The sequence below is a fragment of the Papio anubis genome, chromosome 16 (genome assembly GCF_008728515.1).
Source record: "Papio anubis isolate 15944 chromosome 16, Panubis1.0, whole genome shotgun sequence".
Lineage (NCBI taxonomy): Eukaryota > Metazoa > Chordata > Mammalia > Primates > Cercopithecidae > Papio > Papio anubis.
The window spans coordinates 38,218,713-38,233,126 of record NC_044991.1 but is presented as its reverse complement, the minus strand read 5'-3'; the positions used below and the strand labels follow the sequence as shown (position 1 = coordinate 38,233,126).

The window sequence follows — 14,414 nt, the reverse complement described above, 5'->3', positions numbered from 1 at the left end:
CAATCTCCTGACCTCCTGATCAACCCACCTTGGCCTCCCAAAGTGCTGGGATTACAGGCGTGAGCCACTGTGCCCGGCCAGGGCTTCTGCTTTTTTAATGAATACATCATCTGGTAGAAAAGAATTGTGATTTATTACAAAAGAAACTATCATCAGAGTGAGCAGACAACCTACAGAATACGAGAAAATTTTTGCAATCTATTCATCTGACAAAGGTCTAACATCCACAGTCTACAAGAAACTTAAACAAATTTCAAGAAAATAACAACCCCATTAAAAAGCGGGCAAAGGACCATGAACAGACACTTCTCAAAAGAAGACATTCATGCAGCCAACAAACGTGAAAAAAAGCTCAAAATCAAGCTCAAAATCGCTGATCATTAGAGAAATGCAAATCAAAACCACAAAGAGCTAGCATATCATGCCAGTCAGAATGGCGATTGTTAAAAAGTCAAGAAACAACAGATGCCGGCAAGACTATGGAGAAATAGGAACACTTTTACACTGTTGGTGGGAATGTAAGTTAGTTCAACCATTGTGGAAGAAAGTGTGCTGATTCCTCAGAAACCTAGAACTAGAGATACCATTTGACCCAGCAATCCCATTTCTGGTATATACCCAAAGGAATATAAATCATTCTATTTTGAAGATACATGCACGCATATGTTCATTGCAGCACCGTTCATAATTGCAAAGACACGAAATTAACCCAAATGCCCGTCACTGATAGACTGGATAAAGAAAATGTGGTACCATAGAATACTATGATACCATGGAATACTATGCAGCCATAAAAAAGAAACAAGACTACGTCCTTTGCAGGGACATGGATGCAGGTGGAAGCCATTATTCTCAGCAAACTAACACAGGAACAGAAAACCAAACACCACATGTTCTCACTTATAAGTGGGTGCTGAATGATGAGAACACATGAACACATGCGGGGGCCGGGAGGAACAACACACATTGGGGCCTGTCAGTGGGGGTCCGAGGGGAGGAAGAGCATCAGGATAAGTAGCTAATGCTTGCTGGGCTTAATACCTAGGTGATGGGTTGACAGGTGCAACAAACCACCATGGCACACTATGTAACATATGTTTGTCCTGCACATGTATCCTGGAAGTTAAAATAGAATTAAATTAATTTTTTAAAAAAGAATTGTGATTATCTGTCTTCCAAATACAGATTTTCTATAAAACATATAAGCCATACCTACTTTACTTTTTATTCTTTTATTTTATATTTATTTCTTTTTCTAGACAATTTTAGAAGTTTAAAGGCCACACCTACTTTAAACCTTTTATGATCTAGTAATTTTTTGGTACTGTTGAGTTACTAAGTTTCTTCTATATATAAATATAACCTTTTGGTTAGATTTGTAAGAATATGTGGACTATAACTGTTTTACGTATTTTTTTTCTATTTATATCAAGTAATGCTTTAATTTCTCTTGCTTGTTTCTAGTTCCTGGCCCTTTCTTTTTTCATACACACGTTCCACCTGTGTTTTTCTAAAACCATTTTTTGCATTTCAAAATGTAGATTAACAATGAGAATGCTTTCAGTTGGAAAGAAAAACCAACTCAGAATGGCTTCTGCTTTAGGACATGTACTGGCTCACATAAGCAGGATGTCTGGAGATAGGCAGGGCTTTAGGATTTGTATCTCCAGGGCCTTGGTTTATTTCCTTTCTTCCACCCTCCCTCCATCCTGAAATTGACGTCTATCACATTGACAAAATGGCCACTGGGTTCTGGGGTGCAGGAGGAGAGTACTGGCTGATGTCTGTTTTCCTTCTCAGAGACCCCAGCAAACCCCCTCATTCATCCAGTAAAATCCACAGCACTGACGGCAAACGTGTGCCAGTCCTATTCCAGGTGCTGGGGAAACAGAAATGATGCAAACAGATAGAAATTCTTGCCCACACCGGGGGCATTCTAAATGGTGGAGAAAGATGTAAAGGAAAGAGATCCAAATGCACAGTATGTAGGCACTGAGGGCGAACATGAAGGGTGTAGCAGGTGCGGAGAGGGGATCGGAAGTGCTGAGTGGGAGAGGGGCTGCCATTTTGCCTAGGACAGGAAGGGTGGCCATGAGTAAAGACCTGAAGGAGGTGAGGAGGAGCCACTTGGGCATGGTGAGGGCTCAGGTCCTCTACACCTACTCTTTAAAAATGTATCCTGTTCTTCTATTTTTTGCTTCACTTCTCTTGACATTTGGGATGAATTGTTTCTGCTCTTAAGTTTGGTTACTTTAAATTTCATGACCTCATGTTCTGGCCCTCCACCTAATTTTGTTCTTCTTCCCTTGGGAAATTATATTTGTGTCTGTCATCTGCCCTCTGGCTGTGCTGGTGAGCACTGGGACAAATTACTCATTCAGTCGTTAGTGATGGCTACCTCTTCTGTCAACACATTCCACACTCAGGTTCCCTCTCCTTTTGTTTAGTGACTACAGGCCTTTGAGATGAGAACATTTCCTAATGTTTATGTTAACTTGCACTTTAATTGTGAATAAATTAAATACTTTCTTTATGATACAGTTTCTTCCTATATTAACCTCTAGGACATTTCCAAACTTAATACGGGGTGAGTGTGTGCTACAGATGATGATTCCTTTTCTATTTCCGCTGCTTGCTCATTCTTGACCTACCCACTGGCTTTTCTGTCCTCTTGTTTATTCATTAGTAGAGAACACATTCAGGTGAATTGGTCACCCACTCCATCTTGCCACCCTTTCACATGATGCTTTTCTGAAATTTGACATTTTAAATGTGGGGAAACATTTCAGATGTACTTGGCTAACCAATATTTATTGTGCTAGGAATTATTTTTTATAAATAAATATTTACTGCTGAGTTAGATCATACAGCCATCAACTTGGCTCAGTAAATAAAATGCATTTAACTAGTTGTCCTTTAAGCAATTACTCCCCTCACCATTTCTGTCTTCTTTGCTTTTCTGTGGGTGACTCACACAGAAAGTTACCATTGTACCTATTTCAGGCCCGTGTTATTGTGGAGAGTGTTTTAACATCATCAGTCCTTGGCCCCTTCTGCTTTTAATCGGCCGCCTTGAACGGAACCCAATAGAAACCTCATTTTTAATTGTGTGGGTTTTGTTTATTTATTTTTGATTTAAACCGAAATACTAATGACTATCAAATTGTTTCATGATTCTATTATAACGATCACTTCTTTGGAATTCAGAAAGACTCAAATTACTTTTTCTTCTCCCTGTCATTTCATTTTTATTTACTGGTATTAAAAAATTGCCCTATTTTCTGCAATACATAAAGGGCATCCAGATAGGAAGGGAGGAAGTCAAACTATTCCTGCTTGCAGATGACATGATCCCATATCTTGAAAATCTCATAGTCTCTGCCCCAAAGCTCCTTAAGCTGAGAAACAACTTCAGCAAAGTCTCAGGATACAAAATCAATGTGCAAAAATCACTGATATTCCTATACACCAACCACAGTCAAGCCTAGAGTCAAATCAAGAGCGCAATCCCATTCACAATTGCCAAAAAAAAATAATAATATACCTAGGAATACACCTAACCAATGAGAGATGAAAGATCTCTACAAGGGGAACTACAAAACACTGCTCAAAGAAATCAGAGATGACACAAACAAATGGAAAAACATTCCATGCTCATGGATAGAAAGAATCAATATCATTAAAATGACCATGCTGCCCAAAGCAATTTATAGATTCAATACTATTCCTATTAAACTACCATTGACATTTTTCACAGAACTAGAAAAAACTATTTTAATATTCATATGGACCCGAAAAAGAGCCGGAATAGCCAAGGCAATCCAAAGCAAAAAGAACAAAGCTGGAGGCATCACCCTACCTGACTTCAAACTATACTGCAGGGCTACAGTAACCAAAACAGCGTGGTACTGGTACAAAAGCAGACACATAGACCGATGGAAGAGAATAGAGAACCCAGAAATAAGCCTGTACACCTACAACTATCTAATCTTCAACAAACCTGACAAAAGCAGTGGTGAAAATATTCTCTATTCAATAAATGGTGATGGGATAACTGGGTAGCCATATGAAGAAGACTAAAACTGGACACCTTACACCATATGCAAAAATTAACTCAAGGATTAAAGACTTAAATGTAAAACACAAAACTATAAAAACCCTGGAAGACAACCTAGGCAGTACCATTCTGGACATAGGAATGGGCAAAGATTTCATGATGAAGATGCCAAAAGCAATTGCAACAAAAGAAAAAATTGACACGTGGTATCTAATTAAAATGCTTCTGCACAGCAAAGGAAACCATCCACAGAGTGAACAGACAACCTATAGAATGGAAGGAAATTTTTGCAAACTATGCATCTGACAAAAGTCTAATATCCAGCATCTATAAGGAACTTAAACAAATTTACAAGGAAAAAACAACCCCATTAAAAACTGGGCACCTGTAGTCCCAGCTACTCAGGAGGCTGAGGCAGGAGAATGGCGTGAACCCATGAAGTGGAGCTTGCAGTTAGCCGAAATCACGGCACTGCATTCTACCCTGGGCAACAGAGTGAGACTGTGTCTCAAAAAAAAACAACAACAACAACAACAACAACAACACTGGGCAAAGGACATGAATAGACCCTTTTCAAGAGAAGACATACGTGCAACCAACAATCATACGAAGAAAAGCTCAACCTCACTGATCATTAGAGAAATGCAGATGAAAACCACAAAGAGATACCATCTCACACCAGTCAAAATGGCCATTACAAAAAAGTCAAAAAATAACAGATGGCAAGGTTACAGAGAAACAGGAATGTTTATACTCTGTTTGTGTCAGTGTAAATTAGTTCAACCATTGTGGAAGACAGTGTGATGACTCCTCAAAGACCTAAAAACAGAAATAACATTCCACCCAGCAGTCCCACTACTGAGTATATATCCAAAGGAATATAGATCATTCTAAGGACACATACACACATGTTCATTGCAGCACTATTCCCAATAGCAAAGACATGGAATCAATCTAAATGCCCATCAATGGTAAAGTGGATAAAGAAAATGTGGTACATATACACCATGGAATACTATGCAGCCATAAAAAAGAATGAGATCTTGTCCTTTGCAGGAACATGGATGGAGCTGGAGTCCATTATCCTTAGCATACTAATGCAGGAAGAGAAAACCAAATACCACACATTCTCACTTATAAGTGGGAGCTAAATAATGAGAACACATGGACACCTAGAGGGGAACAACAGACACACTGGGGCAAATCAGAGGGTGGAGGGTGGGAGGAGGGAGAGGATCAGGAAACCTAATTAATGGGTGCTAGGCTTAATACCTGGGTGATAAATAATCTCTACAACAAACCCCCATGACACAAGTTTACCTATATAACCAACCTTCACATGTACCCCTGAACTTCAAGTAAAAGTTATATGTATATATATACAACTTTTATGTGTGTGTGTGTATATATATACACACACATTTATGTGTATACATACATTTATGTGCATATATATGTATATATTATATATATACACACACACGCATAACCTTGTAAGTGTCTAAAACAATTCATCCACTCACTTTGGTATTGAAAAGTTGTGTTAAATCTTTTTCCTTCCACTTTCATATATGATATTCTACTTTATCGTGTTTGTGATCTGATTAAATACTAGAAACTCTGATCCTTGAGGTCAAAGTCAGCCAAAAACAGGGAGAAGCAAACCTCTTGTGAAGCAGGTGACCCAGACTGCAAGACTCTCAGGACTCAAGAAGGGGCCAGTGGGCGGGACTTCATCACTTCTTCACGGAGAGGTGTCATTTCCTGAGGACTAACAGGTTAGAGCATTTAAGTACATCAGAGAGAGAAAGCATATGAGAGAGGTGACCTGGAGAGGTAAAGCCTTGGGAAGCCCTCCAGATACCTTGCTTTTTCTGTGGATAGAAGAAACCATGTGGATGGGTAATGAAAAACATAACTAATCTCCCTCACTGATTCAGGGTGGCTTTAGAACCATACTTGCACCCTAGGGAAAAGAACGCTAAACTCTTCTGGTTACTGAGTACACATTCGCTTCTGGGAAGGTCAGGCAAGGTATGTGGAACAGATAGAGGGAGGTGGGAGTGTTCTCCTTCCTGGCTATAGGCCATGGGACTGAAAGAAGGGAGCCACCATAATAGCTAAAATGAAAGAATGACTAAAATGAGAGAAGTAACTTCCTATTTGAAACTTGCAGAGAGATGAAAATAGGGCCACGTTTAGGTGCATCCAATGAGCCACCATCTTCTGAGGTCCTGCCAGGCCTAAGTCAGTACATAATCATTGAAGCAGACTTTGTTTTATTGGATATTTATTTAGCAGATTTAAAGTTCATTCCACAGAAGGTCTTGGTATCATTTTATAGACCCTCAATGAATAAAGCTTTATGATTTATCTGAGAATAGGGCAAGAAATAAAGATAGCTGCTTGATAATTTGACAACAGTATTCTGTTGGTATAGATGACATGATACATATATATATTTGAGATCCATGTCATTTTAATTAAGGATTCTAATGAGTGTTTTTTGTTGAGAGTAAAATAGTATGCATCCTGACAACTTTGTCTTGAAGTCATTGTATTTTTCAAGGTGCTTTCTCTAGCAAAAACAAAGATGAAGGTCTCCATAACAATTGGTCTGCTTCTAACCTCATGTGCCTTATTTAAAACTTTAAAGAATTTCAGAATTATTTCTCAAAATATGGTCTGGAGTCAATAGCAGTTCAGCTCCACGAGAGCAGACATTGTGGATTGTCTGTTTCCCTGATGTATCCCCAGCACCCAGAACACACGGGGCACACAGCAGATGTTTAATAAATATTTGTGATGGAGTGAATGAATAATTCTTAATGAATCCATGTTAATCCTTGATTTTAAGGAAATATGTCTTAAGAGTTTATTTCTTACATTTATTCATTTTTCACTCTTTCCTGCCAATTGCTGTGTAGAAGCAACTAGAAGCAATTAAAAGCAATTTACTTTGTAAAGGAAATACCCATGTAGCAACAAGTATGTGTCCCGTTTTTGTTTGTTTTTTTGTTTTTTGCTATGAGAATGCTTTATTAGGCAAAACCACATACTATGAAAATGCTTTAAAATGCAACAGGTGGAGATGTGAAGACACAAAGAACAAGTGCATAGTGACACACGGCTATCAGAACACGCTAAGTAAAGAATCCACACCTCTTCCTCCCTTTACCCAGAAAACAAAGGAGCTACACCACCTCCTCCTCAGGTCTCCCACATCTCATTCTAGTTAAAGCAAAAACAAACAGGCTGCTATTCTCAGCACCCACTGTAGGAGGAATAGTGTATATACAGCCACCTTGCCTCAGAGCCTGCCAAAAAAGGTCACATGTGGAATAAGACCTACATTCTGAAATTTTTTTTTTTTTAGATAGAGTCTCACTCTTTTGCCCAGGCTGGAGTGCAGTGGCATGATTTCGACTCACTGCAACCTCTGCCTCCTGGGTTCTGGGTTCAAGTGATTCTGGTGCCTTGGCCAACCAAGTAGCTGGGATTATAGGCGTGAGCCACCATGCACAGCTATTTTGTATTTTTAGTAGAGATGGAGTTTCACCATGTTGGCTGGGCTGGTCTTGAACTCCTGGTCTCAAGTGATCCTCCTGCCTTGGCCTCCCAAAATGCTGGGATTACAGATGGGAGCCACCTCACCCAGCCAACCTACATTCTGCTTTTTAAGCTGAATAAAAACCTTTTGGGAAATAGTTCTCAGAGGCAAATACAGACAGAGAGAGCAGCCCCATCCAGTAGCAATATACTCTGAGCCACATGTGTAATTTTAGATTTTTGAATAGCCACACTAATTTAAAAATCAAAAAGTAGGTGAAATTAATTGTAACATTTCTTTCTTATTTAACCCATTATATCCAAAATATTATTGTTTCAGCATATAATCAATATTTTAAAAGCACGAATGAGATACTTTATATTACTTTTTTGTACGAAGTCCACAATTCAGTGAATATTTTATTCTTACAGCACATCTCAGTTCTGAGTACCACATTTCAAGTGTACGGGCTCTTGTACTGGACAGTGTCATTTTAGAGGAGGGCACAAACATACTGCCATTGCCTGTTCCTCCCCCTGAAATTCTAAGAACAAAGGAAAGCTCTGAAATATTCCTCTTTGGTGAATATGAATAGCAGAGATGAATGCAAAATGGTTGTGACCCCTAATCACCAGTAGATTTCCATGGACAGACTGGTGAAACAATGTTTGCAGTTTTGTGCTCCTTTGCAGGAAGATAGCCCCATGTCCCACGAACATTTATTGGGCACCACTGTAGGCTACAAAAAGCCCTGGCCTTTTGGAGTGAACCGTGATATGGTCTGAGCTTCAAGCCTTACTGGGGGAAGATGTCCACTTACTCTCACTTTCCAGTCTAGTATCCAACAACACTCTTTATAACTCAGTTATAGTATTTATTATATGTAAAAAAAGAAAAAAAAAAGACATGTAATAAGCATGGAGAAGCTCTCTGGCTATCTCCATGCAAGCTTCATGATTAGTTCACTTAACAGCTATTTATTGAGCATCTACCATGTGCCCGGCATTGCTCTAGCCATGAGGTGGCAGCAGTGAGCAAATAGACCAACACTCCCATCTTTGTCAAGTTTTATTCTAGTGGAAGGAGACAAACAGTGAAAAAAAAAAATAAAGAGAAAGTAGGAAGTGCTGTGGAGAAAAATAGAAAAGGGAATGAGGTTGGAAAGTCAGGGTCCAAATTTTAAATAGGGTTTCAGGGTCATTGAGAGGGTGAAGTTTCAGCAAAGACTCAAATGTTGAAGTGATGGAACAGGCTCATAGATTTGCTGGAGGAGAATTACAGATAGGAACTTCTGATGAGGTAACCTCTGATGAGGTAGGAACTTCCTCAGGTAAGAACTTCTGATGTGGCAGGAACTTCTGATGAGGTAGGAACTTTCTCAGGTAGGGAATTCTGATGAGGTAGGACCTTCTGTTGAGGTAGGACTTCTGATGAGGTAAGAACTTCTAATGAAGTAGGACCTTCTGTTGAGGTAGGAACTTCTGATGAGGTAAGAACTTCTAATGAAGTAGGACCTTCTGATGAGGTAGGAACTTCCTCAAGTAGGAACTTCTGATGAGGGACTATGTCTGGCATGTTTGAGGAACAGCACGGTGGCCTGTGCCACAGAGCAGGGAAACCAAGAAGCCAACTGTTCGGAGATGAGTCAGAGCAAGCAGCAATCCCAGAGGGAGGGCACAGGGAAGTAGGCTGTGGGCGTGAGGAGTCAGGGAGGGGCCTGTCAGCCACTGTAGAACTTTGGCTTTTACTGGGAGTGCAAGCTTATGCTCGTCAGTGTAGCAAAATTATGGTAATTATTAGATTCCCTGCTGAATCGTGTTTGTTTAATGAAGCTCATATATTATAATCTTATGTATCTTACTTTATTCATTTAAAAACATTCTGAGAGGGGCCGTACACATAAAAGAGGGTAAGAACACCTCCATTACTGGGAATTTGAGTATAAGAGTCTTGTGATCTGACTTAACATTTGATAAGCATTGCTCTGGCAAATTGGTGGAGGATGGCTTGTCAGGGACAATGGCAGAAATGTGGAGAGACACTAGGATGTTGTTCCAACAACCGAGGAGAGAGGTGGTGGAGACTGGACTAGCATTGGAGGTCTTGAGAAGTCGTTCCATTCTTAGATGCATTTTGAAAGTAGAGTCAGCCCAAAGTGAGGCTGAAAGAGAGGTGTGCAAGAAAACAGATGAAGCCGAAGGTCTGGGCCTGAACCACTGGAAGGATGCAGTTGTCGTTACCTAAGACAGGAAAGACAGTTGGCTGGAGGGCTTTGGAATGGAAACAGTGAGACAACTCTTAGATGGCCATGTCTTTTTCATTTGGGGGATATAGCGTACTTTAGCTGAAGTTTGTCCAGATCTTCCACAGTATCTTAAATGTGTTGTCTGACACCAGTTTCTGAGAGAACTCTACCATATTAAACTCTACCAATATGATGGTAAATTTCAAACTCTTCTCATAACCCTGTCCATTTTTACTTCAGTATCCTGGAGCTTTATTGTTAGACACCTATAGATATGGTATTGTTATGTCTTCCTAGTGAACTTCTATTATCAAACAAAGACCTTTTTCTCATGATTTTTGCCTTAAGATCTGGTTTATCTGATATTTATATAGCTATGCCAGCTTATTTTTTTTTTGCTATTAGTTGCCATTCCCTTTTTCTTTCAATTATTTTGGCATTATATATATTTTTGTAACAGCTTTATTGAGATGTAATAAACATGCCATACAATTTACCCACTTCAAATGTACAATTCAGTGGTTTGTAGTAGAGTTACAGCATTGTGCAGTTACCACCTTTATCTGGTTCTCAAACATTTGTATCACCCAAAGGACACCCTGTACCTATCAAGCTGTCACTCCCATTCTCTTCTCCCCTCAGCCCCCAACAATCACTAACCAACTTTCTATCACTGTAAATTTGCCTGTTCTGGACATTTCATATAAATGGAATTACACAACACGTGCCTTTTTGTATATGGTTTCTCTCACTTCGCACAATGTTTTAAAGTTCATGCATGTTGGCGTATGCGTCAGTACTTTATTTTCTTTTATGGCTGAATAGTTTTCTGTTGTATGTATAAACCATACTCTGTTTATCCATTCATCAGTTGGTGGGCATTTGGGTTGTTTTCTCTTGGGCTATTGTGAATAATGCTGCTATGAACGTTCATGTACAGGTTTTGTGTGGATATATGTTTTTAATTCGCTTGAGTGTTTGTCTAGTGCTTTTGTGGTCTTGTTTGTTACATTTCCATCTTTAATCCACTGAACTAGATTTTGGTGTAAGGTGGTCATATAACAAAGTTCTTACCTTTCACTTAAAATTGCCCATAAACATTATTAAGATGGAGTTGTTCATCTTTTTATTAGTTAATTATAGATATAGATATTGTTCTTCGCAAATATGATACTTTGTTCATAATATGGAAGCATGTATTAAAATTTAAGCACAGATGTTCCCTACAGTTGACAGTTAAATAGATTAGGATATTTTATTGTATCAGCACAAGGAGGAATGGAATTGTCCCATTGAGTAATAATACCCTAGTAACTGCAGAGAATTCACTGCAAGGCCAGCTACATAATGTACAGGACCCGCTGCAAAATGAAAATGTGAAGCTCTGGCCTCGTGTAGGGCAATCAGTCTCTCCTTCCCATGAGCTCCAACCCATGGCAAACAGGCATCCAACTAAGGGCTTGCACCCTCTGCACCAGGATGCACTGAACCCCTGGGTGGAGGAGGGGTAGGAGGTCCACACTGAGTTGCTAGCCAAACACACCATGGCACTGCCTGCCCAAGGTGGGGACAGCCACCCCCTTGGTCTGACCAGAGACTCCACGTGTCATGTACCTGACTCATGAGCCTCTCTATACCCTTGTCCAGGAACCCCACTGGGTGTTGGCTGAACACGGGCTTCCCCCAACCAATGCAACCAGTGCCACCCCTGGCAGAAGGAGGAGGCAGCTGTCGTGAGGCAGGAATGGGGAGGCTCTCTAGGGCCCAGGGTGCCGGGGCAGAGAACAGGTGGGAGAAAAGCATCATGGAGAGACCGTGGGGTGCACACGTGAGCCGAGGCTCCAAGGCCCCTGACATGCTCCATTGTGTCACTTAACTTCACTTAAAAACATGAAGTCAAAGATAAAATTATTAAGAATTTTTGAACGGTGGCCTCAGAGCAATAAACTGTGAGTGTGAGGCTCTACAAAGCACACAGCATTGTGTGGGTCCCACACCCATGAAGCCAGCCCTGGTGCAGTGTGACTTCTTCCTAACATAATTTAAAAATTGGAAGGATTTTGACTGTGTTTATGAAATAAATCATAGTGCTATTATAAACTAAATATTTAAAGTGTCTCTGTGTTGTCTTTGGTTAATGGCATTATCAGTGATATTTACCTTATTCTTCACACGTTTTTGTGTTTCAGGTTTTCTATAATGAAATGAGTTACTTTTACAATTACTCAAACCCCAATGTTATATAAACATACTTTACTGGATATTATTTTATATAAGTGTGATATGTTACAATTCTGTCTCCATTTGTGGGGGAATACATATTTAGTACTTTAACTTAAAAATATATTCCTCTCCTTACCCAGGTCCATTCATATAAGATTTGCCACTTTCTTGGATACTCCTGGTGTGGAAAATCTTGTCAGCACCCTCATGTTGAATAAAAGCATATTGGAGGACTTAGACCGTTACAACAAGGCTCGCAAAGACCCTGTAAGTACGTGATATGATCAGACCTCAGGATATGGGACCATTGTGATGACCCATGTAGATTCAGCCCTGAAACTTCCTTGGATCTGAGTTGGAAAATCATATGGCAGGGGGCAGTGGAGATAGAGTTAGAAGATGGGAGCAGAAGAGGAAACCATGGAGACTGGGACTTAAGGAAGTGCGACCATTCTCAGTGGGGATCCCCCAGAGGGATCAGACACCCAAAATCCTTCTCATGAAGATAGAAAGTTTGGACTTGATCCAAACAATCGTATCAAAATGAGATAGATCCTATTTTTTGGGATAGGTAGATACAGTGTGACCGTGGTTAAGGAAGGGTAGCTTAGGAATCCATGGGTATCTGGTGCCCACCTCAGCAGCACTGGGTACCAGATTGAGGGGAGTGGGACCCTATTTGAGCCTATTGAATGATGAGTCTGACCAGACCCTTTTGTTGAGCTGGCTGCATCCCCCAGGATTGCATGGTCTGGGAAAGATCCTGCATGAGAAGTGTTGGGTTCTCTTTCTAGTGTAGTAATGCATGTATGTGCTATGGCAAAAGTCAGGCTTATGGCAGTCTATAAATTAATACTGCTATCTTAAGGGCCATGCCAGTGAATCTAACTACACATGGAAAGATGCAGATAGTTAAAGAATATTGTGCATAGTCACTTTTTTGATACATTTTATTTTGAACAAAATTTATTGAGGTATAACCAATAAACAGTGTGGTGGATTTCACAATTTGCATACACCATGTAACCAGCACATTTTAAGAAACAGACTAACCACAGCCTGCCGGAAGTTCCCCGATGCCTCTACTCAGGCCTTTCCCTAAGTTAATACCACCTCGCTTCTAAGATCAGAGATTGGCTATGCCTATTTTTGAACTCTGCATAAATGGAATCATACGACTTGTTTTCTGATATCAAGTTTCTTTTGCTCAGCAATATGTTTGTAAGAGTCATTCATATTATAGCATGAAGTATTTTATGGCATGAATATACCACCATTTATGTCTTCATTCTACTGTTGAGGTCATTTGGGGAGTTCCAGTTATTCATTCTTTTGGGAAAAAAACCTTTTAGTTAATTTTTAAGTCATCAGAAGGAAGACACCAAACACCTAAACATAATGGTGTATATACAAATGTTCACTATTTACGAAGGCATCAGAGTAAACTAAAATACAACTTCCCTTCAGCACATGGTATTTGCTTTGGTTTGTCTTGGACTCTTTGTTTCTTCATTTTTTGCTCCTTCCCTCCTGGCCCTCTAAGTGGTATGAGGTCAAGCCCTGGTTCTCAAAGTGTGGCCTAAAGAACCTTGGGGGCCTCGGAAACATGGATTTTCTGGGAGTCTGCAAGGTAAAAACTGTTTTGTTCATTTTTCACTGTGTTGAGATCTGTACTTATGATGCAAAAGCAATAGCAATGGTGGGTGAAGCCAGTGCCACCTCAGAGTAGGTCACAGAAGTGGCAGCAAATGTCCTAGTGGTCCTGGTGTTCTTCACCGTCATCCCAGTAACTACCGAAAGAGCAAACCACAGTGGAATATCCCTGCAAAGCCATCAGAATGACTGAAACAAAAAACAGTGATGCCACTAGTTGCTAAATGCTGGCGAGGATGTGGGGAAACTGGATCTCTAGTGTTGCTGGTGGGAATGTAGAACGGTGTGGCCACTCTGGAAAATATTTTGGCTGTTTAATTTTTTATTTTTATTTTTATGTATTTGTTTATTTTGAGACATTGTCTCGCTCTTGTCACCCAGGCTGGAGTGCAATGGCGCGATCTTGGCTCACTGCAACCTCCGCTTCCCGGGTTCAAGTGATTCTCCTGCCTCAGCCTCATGAGTAGCTGGGATTACAGGTGCCCGCCTGTAGTTTTTGTATTTTTAGTAGAGACGGGGTTTCACCACATTGGCCAGGCTGGTCTCGAACTCCTGGTGTCAAGTGATCTGCCTGCCTCAGCCTCCCAAAGTGCTGGGATTACAGGTGTGAGCCACCATGCCCAGCCTTGGCTGTTTATTTAAAAACTAAAACTGCAACTATCTTATGGTGTAACAATTGCACTTGC

At 40.3% G+C, this 14,414-nt stretch overlaps 1 protein-coding gene across 6 annotated transcripts in view; it reads left to right on the top strand.

Annotated features, from left to right (window-relative positions):
* CFAP61 (cilia and flagella associated protein 61) overlaps positions 1–14,414 on the top strand; it is a 303,360-nt gene that overhangs the window by 124,513 nt on the left and 164,433 nt on the right. For all 6 annotated transcript variants that reach the window (XM_017945056.2, XM_017945053.2, XM_017945054.2 and 3 more), the window contains one exon: positions 12,216–12,342. In XM_017945056.2, the coding sequence (XP_017800545.1) occupies positions 12,216–12,342 (127 nt within the window). The remainder of the gene's footprint in view (positions 1–12,215; positions 12,343–14,414) is intronic.